The sequence below is a fragment of the Notothenia coriiceps genome, unplaced genomic scaffold (assembly GCF_000735185.1).
Source record: "Notothenia coriiceps isolate Sejong01 unplaced genomic scaffold, NC01 NC01_scaffold00015623, whole genome shotgun sequence".
In the NCBI taxonomy this organism is placed as follows: Eukaryota; Metazoa; Chordata; class Actinopteri; order Perciformes; family Nototheniidae; genus Notothenia; species Notothenia coriiceps.
In genome coordinates this window covers 118,809-132,565 of record NW_011348324.1, presented here as the reverse complement: position 1 = coordinate 132,565, position 13,757 = coordinate 118,809, and the positions used below count along the sequence as shown (strand labels likewise).

At 41.1% G+C, this 13,757-nt stretch overlaps 2 protein-coding genes across 3 annotated transcripts; one reads left to right on the top strand and one right to left on the bottom strand.

The window, feature by feature from the left end:
- Positions 1-561: 561 nt before the first annotated feature.
- Positions 562-10,097, bottom strand: nckipsd (NCK interacting protein with SH3 domain). 2 transcript variants are annotated; one of them, XM_010775280.1, is made up of 13 exons: positions 9,752-10,097; positions 8,230-8,342; positions 7,888-8,092; positions 6,906-6,981; positions 6,178-6,725; positions 5,340-5,510; positions 4,698-4,784; positions 4,021-4,159; positions 3,846-3,926; positions 3,529-3,657; positions 3,049-3,138; positions 2,781-2,953; positions 562-2,297 (listed from the first exon to the last, which is right to left on the bottom strand). In XM_010775280.1, exons 1-13 carry the CDS (start codon positions 9,920-9,922, stop codon positions 2,073-2,075), a joined length of 2,208 nt encoding a protein of 735 aa, XP_010773582.1. In that variant the 5' UTR covers positions 9,923-10,097; the 3' UTR covers positions 562-2,072. The 2 variants fall into 2 exon arrangements, with proteins under 2 accessions (XP_010773582.1, XP_010773583.1); XM_010775281.1 differs by having other exon boundaries at positions 6,178-6,722.
- A 474-nt stretch (positions 10,098-10,571) lies between these two features.
- On the top strand, positions 10,572-13,727 carry ndufaf3 (NADH:ubiquinone oxidoreductase complex assembly factor). Its single transcript, XM_010775279.1, has 5 exons — positions 10,572-10,730; positions 12,056-12,251; positions 12,343-12,409; positions 12,666-12,766; positions 12,884-13,727. Exons 1-5 carry the CDS (start codon positions 10,642-10,644, stop codon positions 12,989-12,991), a joined length of 561 nt encoding a protein of 186 aa, XP_010773581.1. The 5' UTR covers positions 10,572-10,641; the 3' UTR covers positions 12,992-13,727.
- The last annotated feature ends 30 nt before the right edge of the window (positions 13,728-13,757 follow it).

Here is a 13,757-nt window from a genome sequence, read left to right as displayed (position 1 = left end):
GTTAAAATAAAATATACTGTATGACTCAATTAACTATATATATTTATCCAACACTATACTGTATATCCAAACAACAAAATGTAACTTTTGTTATTTATGAAGCTGTCATGCAGTGTCATGTTTAACTTTAGTTTAATGTATCTTGAATTTGTTTTTCTTTCTTTTTGTGATGTATAATCTTCAATATTGCCATATCATATATTTTCCTTAAAAGTGTATACCCAATATTTCATTAATAAAACAAATTCATGTATATACTGTACATAAGTATGGTTTGCAAGAACAACATGCAAACATGTCCACAGGAAAGGAAAAACAGAAGGTCTAAACTGGGTAAACTGGGGTTAACAAACATGATCATGAGCAAAATGTAACCATTTCCTTTGAAATCAAACTCTAGACTTGCTAGAAGCTGCAGCTGTAAAACATCTGTGTATCTCTTATACTGGTTACATGTGAGACAGTGTGACCAACAGCATGTCTAAAAAACTCTGAAATAATATTTAATTATGTTTTATAATTTACTGTCTTCAAATCAACAACAACCAATCCGACCACGTGCACTGTTAAAATATAGCTTTATTAGTTTTATTATAACACAGTCGTAACTCTTTTGCAGACAATGTTAATCATAAAAAGAATAGACGCTCACCTTTCTTACACACACTGTAAACAGACTCACATCTAATTAATGAACAAATACTGTGTCATTAACTAAAAACTGATATCACTTCTGGATTTCATCTACCATCTCCAGACGTGTCGCCATGCCAGGGATCAAAACAGAGATGAGTAGGATGGGAAAACATCGAGCACTACATCATGAGGGAGAAACAAGGAAAGGTACATGTTGCTGTTAAAGTATTACAACTAAAATTAAATTAAATACTTTATTTTTTCTCTCCATTGTCTTGATTTTCAGTAAGAGAGCATCAGATAATTAACTGAAATCAACAACGCTGACGAATGTATTATCTTGAGTAATGACTGCAGAACACATTTCCCCTCCAGAAGACTCAGCATATTACAGCAATATTGAAAGTGGCTATATAGAGACTTATTGCAGCACAGTTAGTTTTAGTTTTAGTGTGAATGCAGCATACAGACACTAATCTGTAAACAGCCAAGACTTCTGACGCTAGAGGAGCTTTGCATAATAAGTACAGAGCGGTTATCTTAAAGTGTTTGAGAAGCAGTAAAGAGACAAAAGTACCGGACAGAGAGATCTGCAGGAGCCACAGGAGGGACTTGATATGTAGCCGCGGGTGACTCAGCTAATGATAACAGAGGAGTCAGTGTGCTCTCCCGCACTAGAACAGAAAACATGATCAACTCGTTGTACTTGAATTTGATTCTTATTATACTGAGTGAAGAGGAAGTCAGTTTTAAGAGTTGAATACTCTTTTAAGAAAACAATGATGTAACACACAGTAGTTTGGTCCCGCTACAACGGAAGCACATTAAGTATTTTCACAATAGATTGAATAATGGCACATTGTTCTGTAACATAACCTCAAATCTGCCTTTTTCAGTCAAAATCTTTGAATTTGGCCTAATTTGGTAAAATATATTTTAGTTATATAATGTTAAGTTGTGGTTGCAGCACATTTTCATTATACATACCCCACATTTTTATTATACATACTCTGAGTATACAGAGAATTGTTGTGTGATTTTAAAGGTCATTATTGCAAGGAATTCACTGAGAAACAGCTCCAATGTTTGGCTTACGTTTTAGATATGAATCCTCAAGTATGACTAAACCTCACAGGTTTTTGTGTCATATTTTCCCTTCTTGTTCAAGAACACCAGAGAAAGAAACCTCCCACTCCCACTCCCACACAAACATAATTCATCTGAGAATGGAAGAAGCTGTGAAAAAAAATCACATGCATGCTGCAGCCGTGGACCACAAGTCCAAGAAAACATTGGCAAAACCGATTGGTTTCTCCTATCACAGGCTGGCACAGAAAGCAGGGCGTCGCATTGAATGTCAAGTGTTCTTCCTCCATGTGTTCCTCCCTGCAGTAGACGGGAGCGGACTACAGTGTGTGAGCATGATACTGATACGGTTAGTTTTGGTTCTCACTGATCTGAGGGAACTCTTTGTAGATCTGCTGTACAATTAGCTTATCCATCTGTTTCGCAGTAGCGCTCCCTTCATCCTCTCCTGGATCTTCCTCCTCCCTGAGAATCCTCTGCAGCACCCCCTGCAGGTCAGGCAGGCGGTGCTGGTGCTCCAGGTAGTCCGTCGAGCGTATGATGGAGTGCATGAGGGAGAGATACTCCATCCTCAGCTTCATGGGAGAGCGAAAGAGAGAATAATCAGACATAGTTACAAACAATTCATCTTTTTTAGGAAAAACAGTTATTTGCTTTCTTGTCCAAAGTTAGATGAAGAGATTGGTTTTTGAGACCTGTCATATCTAACAAATAAATAAGAAGCTGCAATCTCGGGGAAGTTTCTGCTACTGGCGTCAAAATATTATGGCAAAAAACACAAATTCTGGATTCAACACTTTATATAATACTGATAAAAAAACAAACAAGTTATAACTGGTCTGTTAGTAAGCTTTAGAAATTTGAAAGATTTTGTTATCTTTTGAAAAACAAGGTTAGCCGTTTCCTCGTCTTTGTGCTAAGCTAACCAGCTGTATTTACGGTACTACGAATTGTATCAATCTTCTCAAGAAAACAAGAAAACAAAAAGGAGTTCTTCCCCAAGTGAGAAACTACTACTTTAAAGCATAAGATCAATCAGTAGCCTGTCCAGGTCTCACCTTGTCTCCAGGCGAAAGGTCCGATATCTGCCTGACAGCAATATCAATCATCACCATCATGTCAGTGCGGTAGAAAATGTCAGCGGTCTCTCGGTTGGAGAAAGCGTCCTGCAGGAACTTGAGCACTGAGTGCGGTGCAGGCGGGGTGTGTTTGAACATACACACAGGGTCGTCTGGAGGGGAGGTGTCAAAGAGTCAGTCACGATGACGTCAGTAGACAAAGGCATTGATGCAGAGTGAGAAATATCACAACAGTGTATTATCTTACCGCCTCTGTTCAGAAGCAGCAGCACTTTCTCTGACAGGATCTTGACGTTTTTCTTCTTCAGCTCCTGCATGATCACATTGCTGTCGGGTTCTGGGTGACACAGACAACACAGAGAGAATACTCAAAGAATAAAAGCTCTGCACGTCAGCTGAGAAATACAAACGTAGAACCTGTTAGTGTAGGGAAGAGTATTAGGTCCAGGCATAAGGAGAAACAAATAAGAGTAGGATACATTTGTAATTTTGCATTGCAGGATTTATTTGAAATGTTGGGAATAATAGTTGATGGATCTATTCTTGCCAATGACAAAACATCTTCCTTCCTTCTCCTTTCATATGTCTGGCCCTAATACACTTCCACAATTGTGCATTGCAGCAATTTTTTTGGCAGGCATTTTGATTTATTGTGGCAGGAAAAGCATAGGTATTACACATCACATTAATGATGGCTTTTTTGCTATGTATTTGCTGCTGTTCTCACCCGTGTGGTGCAGGTTGAAGGAGAGCACGAGGTTCAGGAAGATGTCCGGCAGCTGCTCTGTGGGATCAGAGGGAAGCCCGTCCTCCACCACACCCAGCAGAAACTGAACAAAGTCTGCATTCAAGTGTTCTGAAAGCAGGGAGGGTCAGGATTACGTCTTAAGAATAAAATAACATTTAACACATTATCCCTGTAATACACCTTATAATGCATGCATGTAAAACTTAAAGACCAGGAAAATCAGCATATGTATATATATTGTTTTATGTCTGCGTATAAGCTAATATGCAGAGGAGAACTGTGAATAAACAACATACCGTAGTGAAGATACGGCACCTGTTCGCCCATTGAGAAGATCATAGTGAGCACCAAAGCTGTGTAACAGATCTTCTGGTGCTCTGAGGACAGAAACACAGACCAGGAAAGAGAAATGGTGGTCAATATAAAGAAGGGTAATACTACAGATGAACAGGAGAGAGTTAATGTGTTCACCTTGTGTGTCAGTCTGTAGGTCCCTGGCCAGCTCCATGGGGAGGATAGAGTTGAGGAGGGTGGAGATGAGCGAAGCATCGAGGCTGCACATCGCCCCGAACACTTTGAGCAGCAGCAGCCGCAGAGACACTCGATTCTCCTGCACATGACGGCAAAAATGAAAGGACAACATTTAATTATTCACTTATCAGCACCAAGCCTAGTTCAGGTCAACGAGGGAAAACATCTAGTTTGCTCTTGGAACAGAACATTTGTATTTAGCATGTAATCAACAATAAATATCTTCATGGACATCTTTGGGTAAGAAGTAACACTTTGATATATTCTTATAAGAACTGAATATATATGATAATAATAATAAAGAAGAACCATAAAAGAAAAGGACTTTCTTTTTTATTTTGACAGGAATATATCCCCTAATCCTTATTAACTAATTTGTCTCTAATACAGATTAATTAATGTTGCTTCATTATAATAAAGTCTTAAAAAAGAAGACTCAAACAGCAGTCCAGTTTGACATTTGAAAATCCTCACACAGATGTTTTGGCAGGACATCCTTCATTCTGGCAATATTTAAAAGGTCTAACTGGAGAGCTCTCCTACATAAGTATCTAGCACCCAGTCTTCAAGTTTGAATTAAGAGATTTGTAAATTGTTTCTTTTATTATATGCCTTACCATCTGATAATAAGAAACCAGGGACAGCTGATTCTCGTAGTGGTTGGCCTTGCACATCCTCTTACACACCTCTGGATCTGCATCAGTCTGAAATGAAACAGATTTGAGTTGTAACGGCAATGATATAATAATCTCTTAACTTCCTAATCTGTTTGACAGTTGTGGATTATGGAGCCCTTTTACAACTCATCTGGAAATCCCTGAGGTTGGGGCCAATAGAGAATATTTGGCCGCCAGAGGAGTTTACAGCCTCAGTCTTTAACACACTGCTGGATTTGTAAAGTCTGAGCCGGTCTGATCCCATCAAACATGTCTGGTATTTACAGCATGACAGCTGGGGAGTCCTATGCTCCCATGGGAGATCCACACTTAATACTGGACCAATTTAAAGAAATCATTAGTAAGTTAGACACATACATGTGGAGAAATAAGGTGAAAGCAGGTAATGTTAAATGACTTGTCTTCTACGTGTTCTTGTGTTACTGTACTACATGTTATTTAAAGCTTTGACTGTGCACCTTTCATTTTGAAAAGTGCTTTTATAATCAAACACTGACATACTGATATACACTTCTGTGAAATTCATCCCACCTCCCTACACTTCAGAAACAGAGCCCTGCAGACGTAGCAGTAAGAGTTTACCAGGATCTTGAGCAGCTCCTCCAGGTAGCAGGCGATGAGAGCGTGGTCCTCGTGGAGCGCCCAGCTGCGCTGCTGAGAGTCGCCCTGGTGACGGGCGAGGTCGCTGAAGATCACCTCCAGCCTCTGCTCGTCGTGACACACCTGACCCTGCGGCAGCGCTGTACTCGAAACCTGCAGCCACAGAAAACACCATGACACACCTGTTAGTGTTCCAACTTGAAATACCAGTACACAGTGTCATTTATCTCTCTGATATAGAAAACGATATGGCTGGCGGATCATTTTCTGTAGGTTGAAAAGCATATTACAGATACCGACTTTAAAGGGTAACACTGGTGTTTTTACAAGTGTAAGTTAATGACATTGTATGCTTCTCTGCTCTATTTGGTATTGTTTCAATTTGATCTGTATTATAAGTGTTTTGTGAAGCCCTAATTGAATGTTCCTTAATTAAAAACCGCTGCAGAGACCTCAGAGTGTTTAAGACTTTATAATTGGATGAGCAGGGTCAAGTGTACCCACGTGTGGCCATGTAAATAAAGGATGCAGCCAAAAGCTTTCATCATAGCTATTCTAGGTTACATGACCCACTGCCCACTACTAACCACCTTTCACCCACAGGAAGAAACAGAAATGTGTGCCAGGAAAGAATCAGCAGTTCATTTCAAGCTTGCGTTTAGAAACAGGAAATGAGAGAGTGATCCTGTGTGTATTGTCCCCCGCATCTCTAAACAACTCTGAGGTGTCAGCTAAATGCAGACTGAACTGTAACTCTACAAGACATCGGTATTCTCCTGGGAGCGCTGAATCCACACGATGAAATGAAAACAAATCTGACCTTGCTGTCCACCAGCGAGAGCAGAACCTGCTCCAGGTCGGCGGCGGCCTGGGGTAAGGTGGTCTGCAGGTGGCCCACCACCACGCCCACCGCCACCCGCGACAGCTCGTAACTCAGGCCCGTGTTCTTCCGCACCAGCTCGATCAGCTCGGCCCCGATGGTCCTGGGAACCGGCTCAGAGGGAGAGGGACTGCTGGCAGGGCTCTCAGCGATGGACGGGGGGGCCACAGGCCATTCGTTCTCACGCTGCTCCTCTACAGCGGGCTGCGAGGGAGTGGGGGTGAGCTGGGGAGGCTGTGGAGCCGGGCTCTTCTTCTGTGGAGCCGGCTGAGGGGGGGAGTCGGAGGAAGGCTCGTCTGCGGGAGGAGCAACGGGCTTCACACGGGACGGCACCGGAGGAGGGGGGGTGCTGGATACACTTGGCAAGCTGACATCAGAGGAGACCATTGAGTGGGAGGAGCCTGACTCTAAAGAGGTGGTGCTGATCGTGAGGGAGGGAGCAGGGGACGGAGGGAGAGACGACCCTCTGGAGGGGACCTCTGGATCTGCTGAGGGAGAGAGAGAGAGCTCCAGTTACAGAGAGGAGGGTGATCAGAAGTGACCTGACTAAGAATAGAGTGTTTGTGAAGTAATGGAGCTGCAGCAGGTAGCATCAGATGAAAACAACAAGGCTGCGCTGGGATCTGTGAGACAGTCATAAGCTTTAAAGTGAGGCTGAGAGATCTCACCTGGACGCCGGCTGTTCCTCTGTTTCTCCGGGGGAGGGGGGGTGGTTGGTGCCGCACGCCGAGCTTGAGGAGGCACCTGCAGGAGGAGAATACAAACCAGGTCATCTGAGGGCAAATGTTGTGTGCGTGATGTTCTACACTCCACAACATGAGCTTATTCACTCGTCTCTGCTGTCAGAGATGCATTCCCTGGTAATGTCAACAAGGCCGCAACTAACCGTTGTTCTCATTTTCAATGAATGTGCCTCTTCATTCATTGTTTGATCTATAAATATTCAGTATGTTTGATATTTGTGATACGATAAAAAAAAGGATGAAATCTCCACATTAGCGAGGCTGAAAACAGCATTTTCTGACTTTATAGCATTAAAAGAAATAATTTCTGTTAAAAAATATTTTTTTAATTGATCAATTAATTCGTCACATAATTGTTGGAGCTGAACTACTGATATTGCTTTTATCAAAGAAGAAAAAACTGAAGTTATAATCCTAAAGATGGGATGTGTTTTTGATCTGCACATTGAGAACAGATGAAGCACAAATCCGAATATCTATCGAAAGAGATGTACCATGCCTTACAGAATGGTTATTGCAGGAATCCAAAACGTGGAAGCATGGATGGACATGGCAATGATTTTACAAAATGAAGAAGCTCACAGCAAATGTTCATTAGAAATTGGATCTGTTTGTGTCACACAATTTGGTTCACTATGTTACAGGCTTTAGTTTGTGATGTTGGGAATACATGGACAATGTATGCATACAACACTTGTAACTCCTCCTATACAATTGTGTTAGATGCCGAACATAAGTAAAATATATAATTACATACATTACAAAAAAGTGCTTTACAGGTAGACAGAAAAGTAAAAACAAAAGACAGAATATTTAACAATGTCTAAATGTTTTACTCGTGTATATTTGACCATGGCAGGTGGTTTCAAATAAAACATTTAAATGTGTACTTTGTATAATTTCTCACCTGATAAAACCCCTGTTCTGACTGTATATTGTCTACGCTTCCTGATATCGGCATGCTGCTCTGCCGTCCGTCTCGGTTAAGACCGTTGGGAGGAGGAGTTTTACTGAGAGATATTTCACTGCTGGAAGATGGGAGGCCTTGTTTGTGAACGGAGGACGAAGAACTCCGTCGTGCAAGCGTCTCCTTTCTGTGATGGATCAACTTTCTGCAACAGAAATTAATATATATGATTTATATATAGAGCATAGAAAGGGCCAGAAACTATAAGAGGAATAAGAACAAGAAGAAGAAGAAGAAGAAGAAGAAGAAGAACATAATTATAAATGATAATGTTATTCTTACTGAAGAACATCTCTCTGCTCCAGGTTGTATTTGCCTCCATTCTTTAAGGCCACATTGTGGATTCCTTCGATCGCTCTGTCAATAGACTGCAACACTTCATCCTGCTCTGGGGCCTCCAGAAAGAAAAGAGAGAAATAGGGGACACATTCATTATTTTCATTTCATTTCAAACCTTTATTTATCCAGATGTATCCCATTGAGATCATTGATCTCTTTTTCAAGGGAGACCTGCTCAAGTAGGTTCCACATGAAACATAAAAAAACATAAACAGAACAACAAAAGGACATCTTACAGCATCATTACAGGGATTACAATTTACATAACTATCCACGACATTAACAGGTACCAACAGCATCCGATTGACTGTGTAGCATCCAACCGAGCTTTAAAAACATTTAGTGGCACCAGATTGCTCAGTTTCCATTTCATTTGCAGACTGTTCCAAGACAGAGGAGCTGCGCATCTAAAAGCTATCTTCCCTAAGACAGTCCTAGCAGTTGGCACATTTAATAAAACCACAGCAAGCGATCTCAGGCAGTAGCCACTTACAATTCGCCGTGAGATCAGGGAGCAGATGTAGGATGGAAGTTTCCCTAACATGGCTTTATATATAAAAATGTACCAGTGACTGAGCCTCCGTACAGTTAGTGAAGGCAAACCAGCCCTTGCATACAGGGTTCATTATACATTATTCATTAACATAATTATTCAACTTTAAACAAAACAGAACAGACTTGTGGCCCGGGGACTTGTGAGTGACTCCAGGCAGAAACAAACTAGGGCGGTTATCTAACGAATTAAAAAAAGCCTATTTAAGCAGTGGTACACATGCCCATTGAGGCCTCACATTCAGCTCATTAAACCTCAACAGCCAATGACAGGGACGAGAGAGCATTCCTATCCTGCCACTGTGTGAGCCTGTGATCTCACAAAGTACATGCTCTGACTAGTTATCCTTGGAGAAAAGAGTCCTCTGACTGTATAATGCATGTGGGTGTGTCCAACAGAAAAGCTGTGGGGAGAGTAGTAGCTACTTGTTAAACAATAAAAAGAACAGTGAGAATGATCATTGATAATAAAATAGAGACAAAGTCACAGGAGTTTGAGCACACAGAGGGTTTCTGTCTTGCTGCTGTATGGTCCTTGATTATTTCCTGTCTCATAGGATATTCTAAATCATCCTATCCTGACATAATCCATCCCTCCTTCCTCCCTATTACTCCTCTCCTATATCTCCCCTCTGTCGCAGTGAGCAGCTGCAGTGCAGAAGGGCCATGCCCCTACATAATGCAACCTTTCCAATAATTTATGGTTCCTACAGCAAGCGTGCATTTCCGTCCTCACTATAATCTGCAGTCAGCTTCAGTGTGGCCTGCACTTTAGGACATATAGTACAGTTACGAGTGATCTGTCTCTCTCGATCCCATCAATTCAACCCTGAACGTTACTACGCATTCACCAGATTTCACTTTCACCCCAGGATGCGACATGGTCCTCGCACAGGATATTGGTGTTGTTTACCTGTATTTTTTCAATGTATGACGAGGGGATGTAGCCGGTTTCCCCCGAGCTGCAGCGGGACCCCAGCCACCAGTGTTTGTTGCTCCTCTCCAGGATTAGGAAGCTTTCTCCGGCCGCGAAGTGCAGCGAGTTGGGCTCCGCGGATCGGAAGGCGTACAGAGACCGGTACATACTTTAATAAAAACACTTTAACAAGCCGAAATGACCAGAAATATCGAAAGAACCGGTGTCGGAAGATAAGTAGTCTCCGAGAGGACAAATCTGCTCTGTTGGAGGAGATTTAAAGAGACTATGAAGGCATGGCCCCGGTGGATCGCCGCTGTCTATTTACAATGTAGCAGCCCGGATCATCTGACCTGAGTGCAGTGATCGGTGATCACCGCAGGGGGCGCTGATGCTCCACACAGGCATCTTAATTGAAGACAGAGCAGGATCCTCGAACTGATCCCTGTATAGCCGCATCACCATTACATTTCATAAAATAGTCTTATTATACTGGCAGTGATAACACTTTCTAAATGTTTAAATAATAATTCAATAATAACAGGAGACTATTATACAATTTCCTGTTCCTGACTTAATACATATTAAAGGTAGGGTAGGTAATTCACTTCAGAAACACTTTTTGTTATATTCCATGGAATGCTCTTAACATCCCGATAGCAATGAATACATCTTTAACTTTAACTTCCCAGTTTTTAAGTGTTCTCAAACTGAAAGTACATTAATACAAGTCAAATAAAAATGGTTCGATTCAGCGCCATATATCTAGATATATCTAGAATAGATTCTATTATATGGCTCTGGTTCGATTGAGCTTTACACAACACCGGAAACAGACGGCTGGTGTTACACAGAACTCCGTCCCCCTTCTGTGTCGCCGGTTGAACATGGCCACTGCTGTGTGTGCTAGATTGCTCCTTCAGAGATCAACACACGGGTTTCTCTTTTCCTCCAGGGCAGGACCCGCTCTCTCAAGGTACGGTAGTTTTTCTTCTAACGTTTTTGTTTTTTTTAAGATGAAGATTGTATTGGTGTCGCTTCAGCAACTGTCCCTAATCTTTCCTCCCTTCTGGGTAGAGGAGAGGAGTCCTGTTTTGTTATGAAATGCTTCAACTATCACCATTCTTTAATACAAGTTAGATCTATTTAACAGAGGAAGAAATAGTTGTATGCCCTATTTTGTATAGCATAGTGTTATTCCCATTAAAATCAATACACAATTAAAATAACCATTACTATCCCAGTCATGCTCTTTACACTGAAGGTCACATTATATCATGGGATGTCACATACACCCATTGTATCTTTTTTAATAATCAACAATGTATTTTGTAAAATATGACAGAAAATAGAGATGGACCATTGACCATATGATTCAAAGGCGAGCATACTGTATGTGTCACATACAATCTAATTATTAAAACTTGTGATTTAAAACGCCATAGTTTTGAGAAAACACATGTGTAGCTTTTCAGTTTGGGTACCTGTTGTAGATTATATGTACTTTATAAATCATTTAGAGGTCATGTAAGGTAATGTTTGTATGTGCTGTATTGTCGCTGACCAATTGATTGAATGATTGCTTAGAAAATAGGAATACATTAACATTGTGAGAGCAAAGTGAACTGATTTCACTTTTTGTCATCTTCTGTGTAAAGGTTTTTGATGTAACTCCATTAAAACTCAAAAATTCCCATTTAGAAACAAACGTTAACCTTCTTCTGGCTCCATCTGGTGGAGTCTTTGGTTACTTTCAGTCTGACTCACCTCATAAGTCCTCTGCTCCACTGATGAGACACTAGTGGACTAACAAGAGCAGTGTGTCCCATCTCAACAAGGGCTTGCCCAATGTGTTTGTAAAGTCAGGAAGAAAATGGGTAAGAAGACGCTGAAATGTGCGGCAGCTCTTTTGGCAAGCAGAACGTTTTCTTGGCTTTTTTTCTGAAGAAACAGGCCTAAAGCTTTTGGCTGTCAGCCCTGTCAGTAGGTTGGCTTTAGATATGTTGGCTTTCAAACTGGGCCAAATGGAAACAGTTCCTCAGTGCAGCCTGTTGAAGTGGTGGAGGATTCACAGAGAAAATAGGGCTAATCATTTCGATTATAATTCCCTTTCGTACTCGATTATCACAACTGGTCACAATTAAATTCATCCAGCCCAGGATAAGACCTGTGCAATAAAAACATAATTTCAGAGACTCTGGTTACAAGCACTCTTAATACTTGCTATTGTTAGTATAAGTGACAAGTCCTGTGTAAATAAAATGACATTGATTCTAGTTAATTCTACTGTGTTTGTTGCAGCCCCTTTCTGTCTCGTGCACACAGATTGGGTCCCAGCGATGATGAGATGTACCAGCGTACCTCTGTGTCCGTCATGCAGAAGGAGCCGGGCAGCGGGGCCATGATCTACAGCTACAGCGCCAGAGGATTCAACATCGACGGAAACAAAGTGTTGGGGCCCTGTGCTTTGCTGCCTCCTGCGATCCTGCAGTGGAATGTGAGATCAATATCCAAACTAGTACTGATTTATGATGAAGTCAAACAACTGTGTTTATTGTTGTTTATTAAATATCTCTCTCTCTCTGCAGATTGGCACTCATAAAGACATCACAGAAGAAAGCGTCTCACTTTTCCACATGCTTGAACCAAGAATAGGTAAATATATGTGTAGCTGAGTGATGGATTAAAAAGAAAACCAAAATATAGTGTGAAGAGAAACATCAGAAAAAGATAGTGGTGTTTAGCGCTGTTTAACATGTTTGTCCCAAATTCCCCGTGGTAAATAGTGTTTACATCTGAAGCCTGTGAAACAAATACATTTTATTTGCATTCATTACGTTTTCTAAGCAGTTATTCAAGTTATTCCGCATTTATTGACTTATCTGGACATATTTTCTTGTTGTTTATCCAGAGATTCTTGTGCTGGGCACAGGTTCACGGACTGAACGAATTGACCCCTCAGTCCTCGCTCTACTCAAGCGTAAAGGCATCGCTGTGGAGGTGCAAGACACGGTAAAGTATTCTCAGGGTCTCTCTGACTTTATGACTCACACACACAACGCTCTTACACTAATTGAGGCGCCCTAATTCAACTTTCTGTCTTTCTTTTTCATCTCTTCTGTTTTGCAGGCAAATGCATGTGCAACCTTCAACTTCCTGATCAGTGAGAACAGAGTGGTCGCTGCAGGTCTGATCCCGCCTCCTGTCAGCACGGCGCTGTCACTCAAACAGGAATAAGAGTTGCTGCTGTGTCAACAGAAACAAGGACTGATTTGTGCAGATGGAGTTTAGAGGTGTCGGATTGACCCAAGGTCTACGGGAGGGTTATTCTTCTTCTGCACAATGCTTCCAAAGGAACAAATTCAGTGACGTCCAGCTCTAAAGAAACACTTTATTTAGTAACAACTATTCTTTATTAGATAAACGCGATAAATTCAGCCTCGTCACCCAGTCATCTGAGCAGTGAGCTGTCTCAGAAAAACTGTAAAGAAGTATAAACAGAAACAAACAATAACCTGTTATGATTTACATGTGTTTTTTGTGGGATATGGAATATTTATTTTTGTAAAGACACCTGGAAGAGTAGCTATTTTCTGGGGTTGCAACCAACAACTATTTTCATTATTGATTAATTTGCTGGTTATGCTCTCAATTCATTGTTTGGTTTATAAAATGACAGAAAAAATTCCATCTCAGTTTCTCACTGGTGATGTTTCTAAAAATGTCTGTTTTTTTTCAGTCCAAACACCGAGGATATTCAGATAACTACCGAACAGAGAAATGCAGGTTATCCAATTCTGCCTGAATCTTTTTATTTTATTTATCAATGATCAAAATAGTTTTCTGTTGATCGAGTAATTGATTAGTCGGTTATTCGTTGCAACTCTACAATGGATCTGCAGCAGATAAAAGGGTTCTTTGTTTACAAATGTTTAAATAAGAACAATAAACAATGTGTATGTATTCAACCCGAGGTGTTGGTGGTGACTGTCCTTCATTTGGC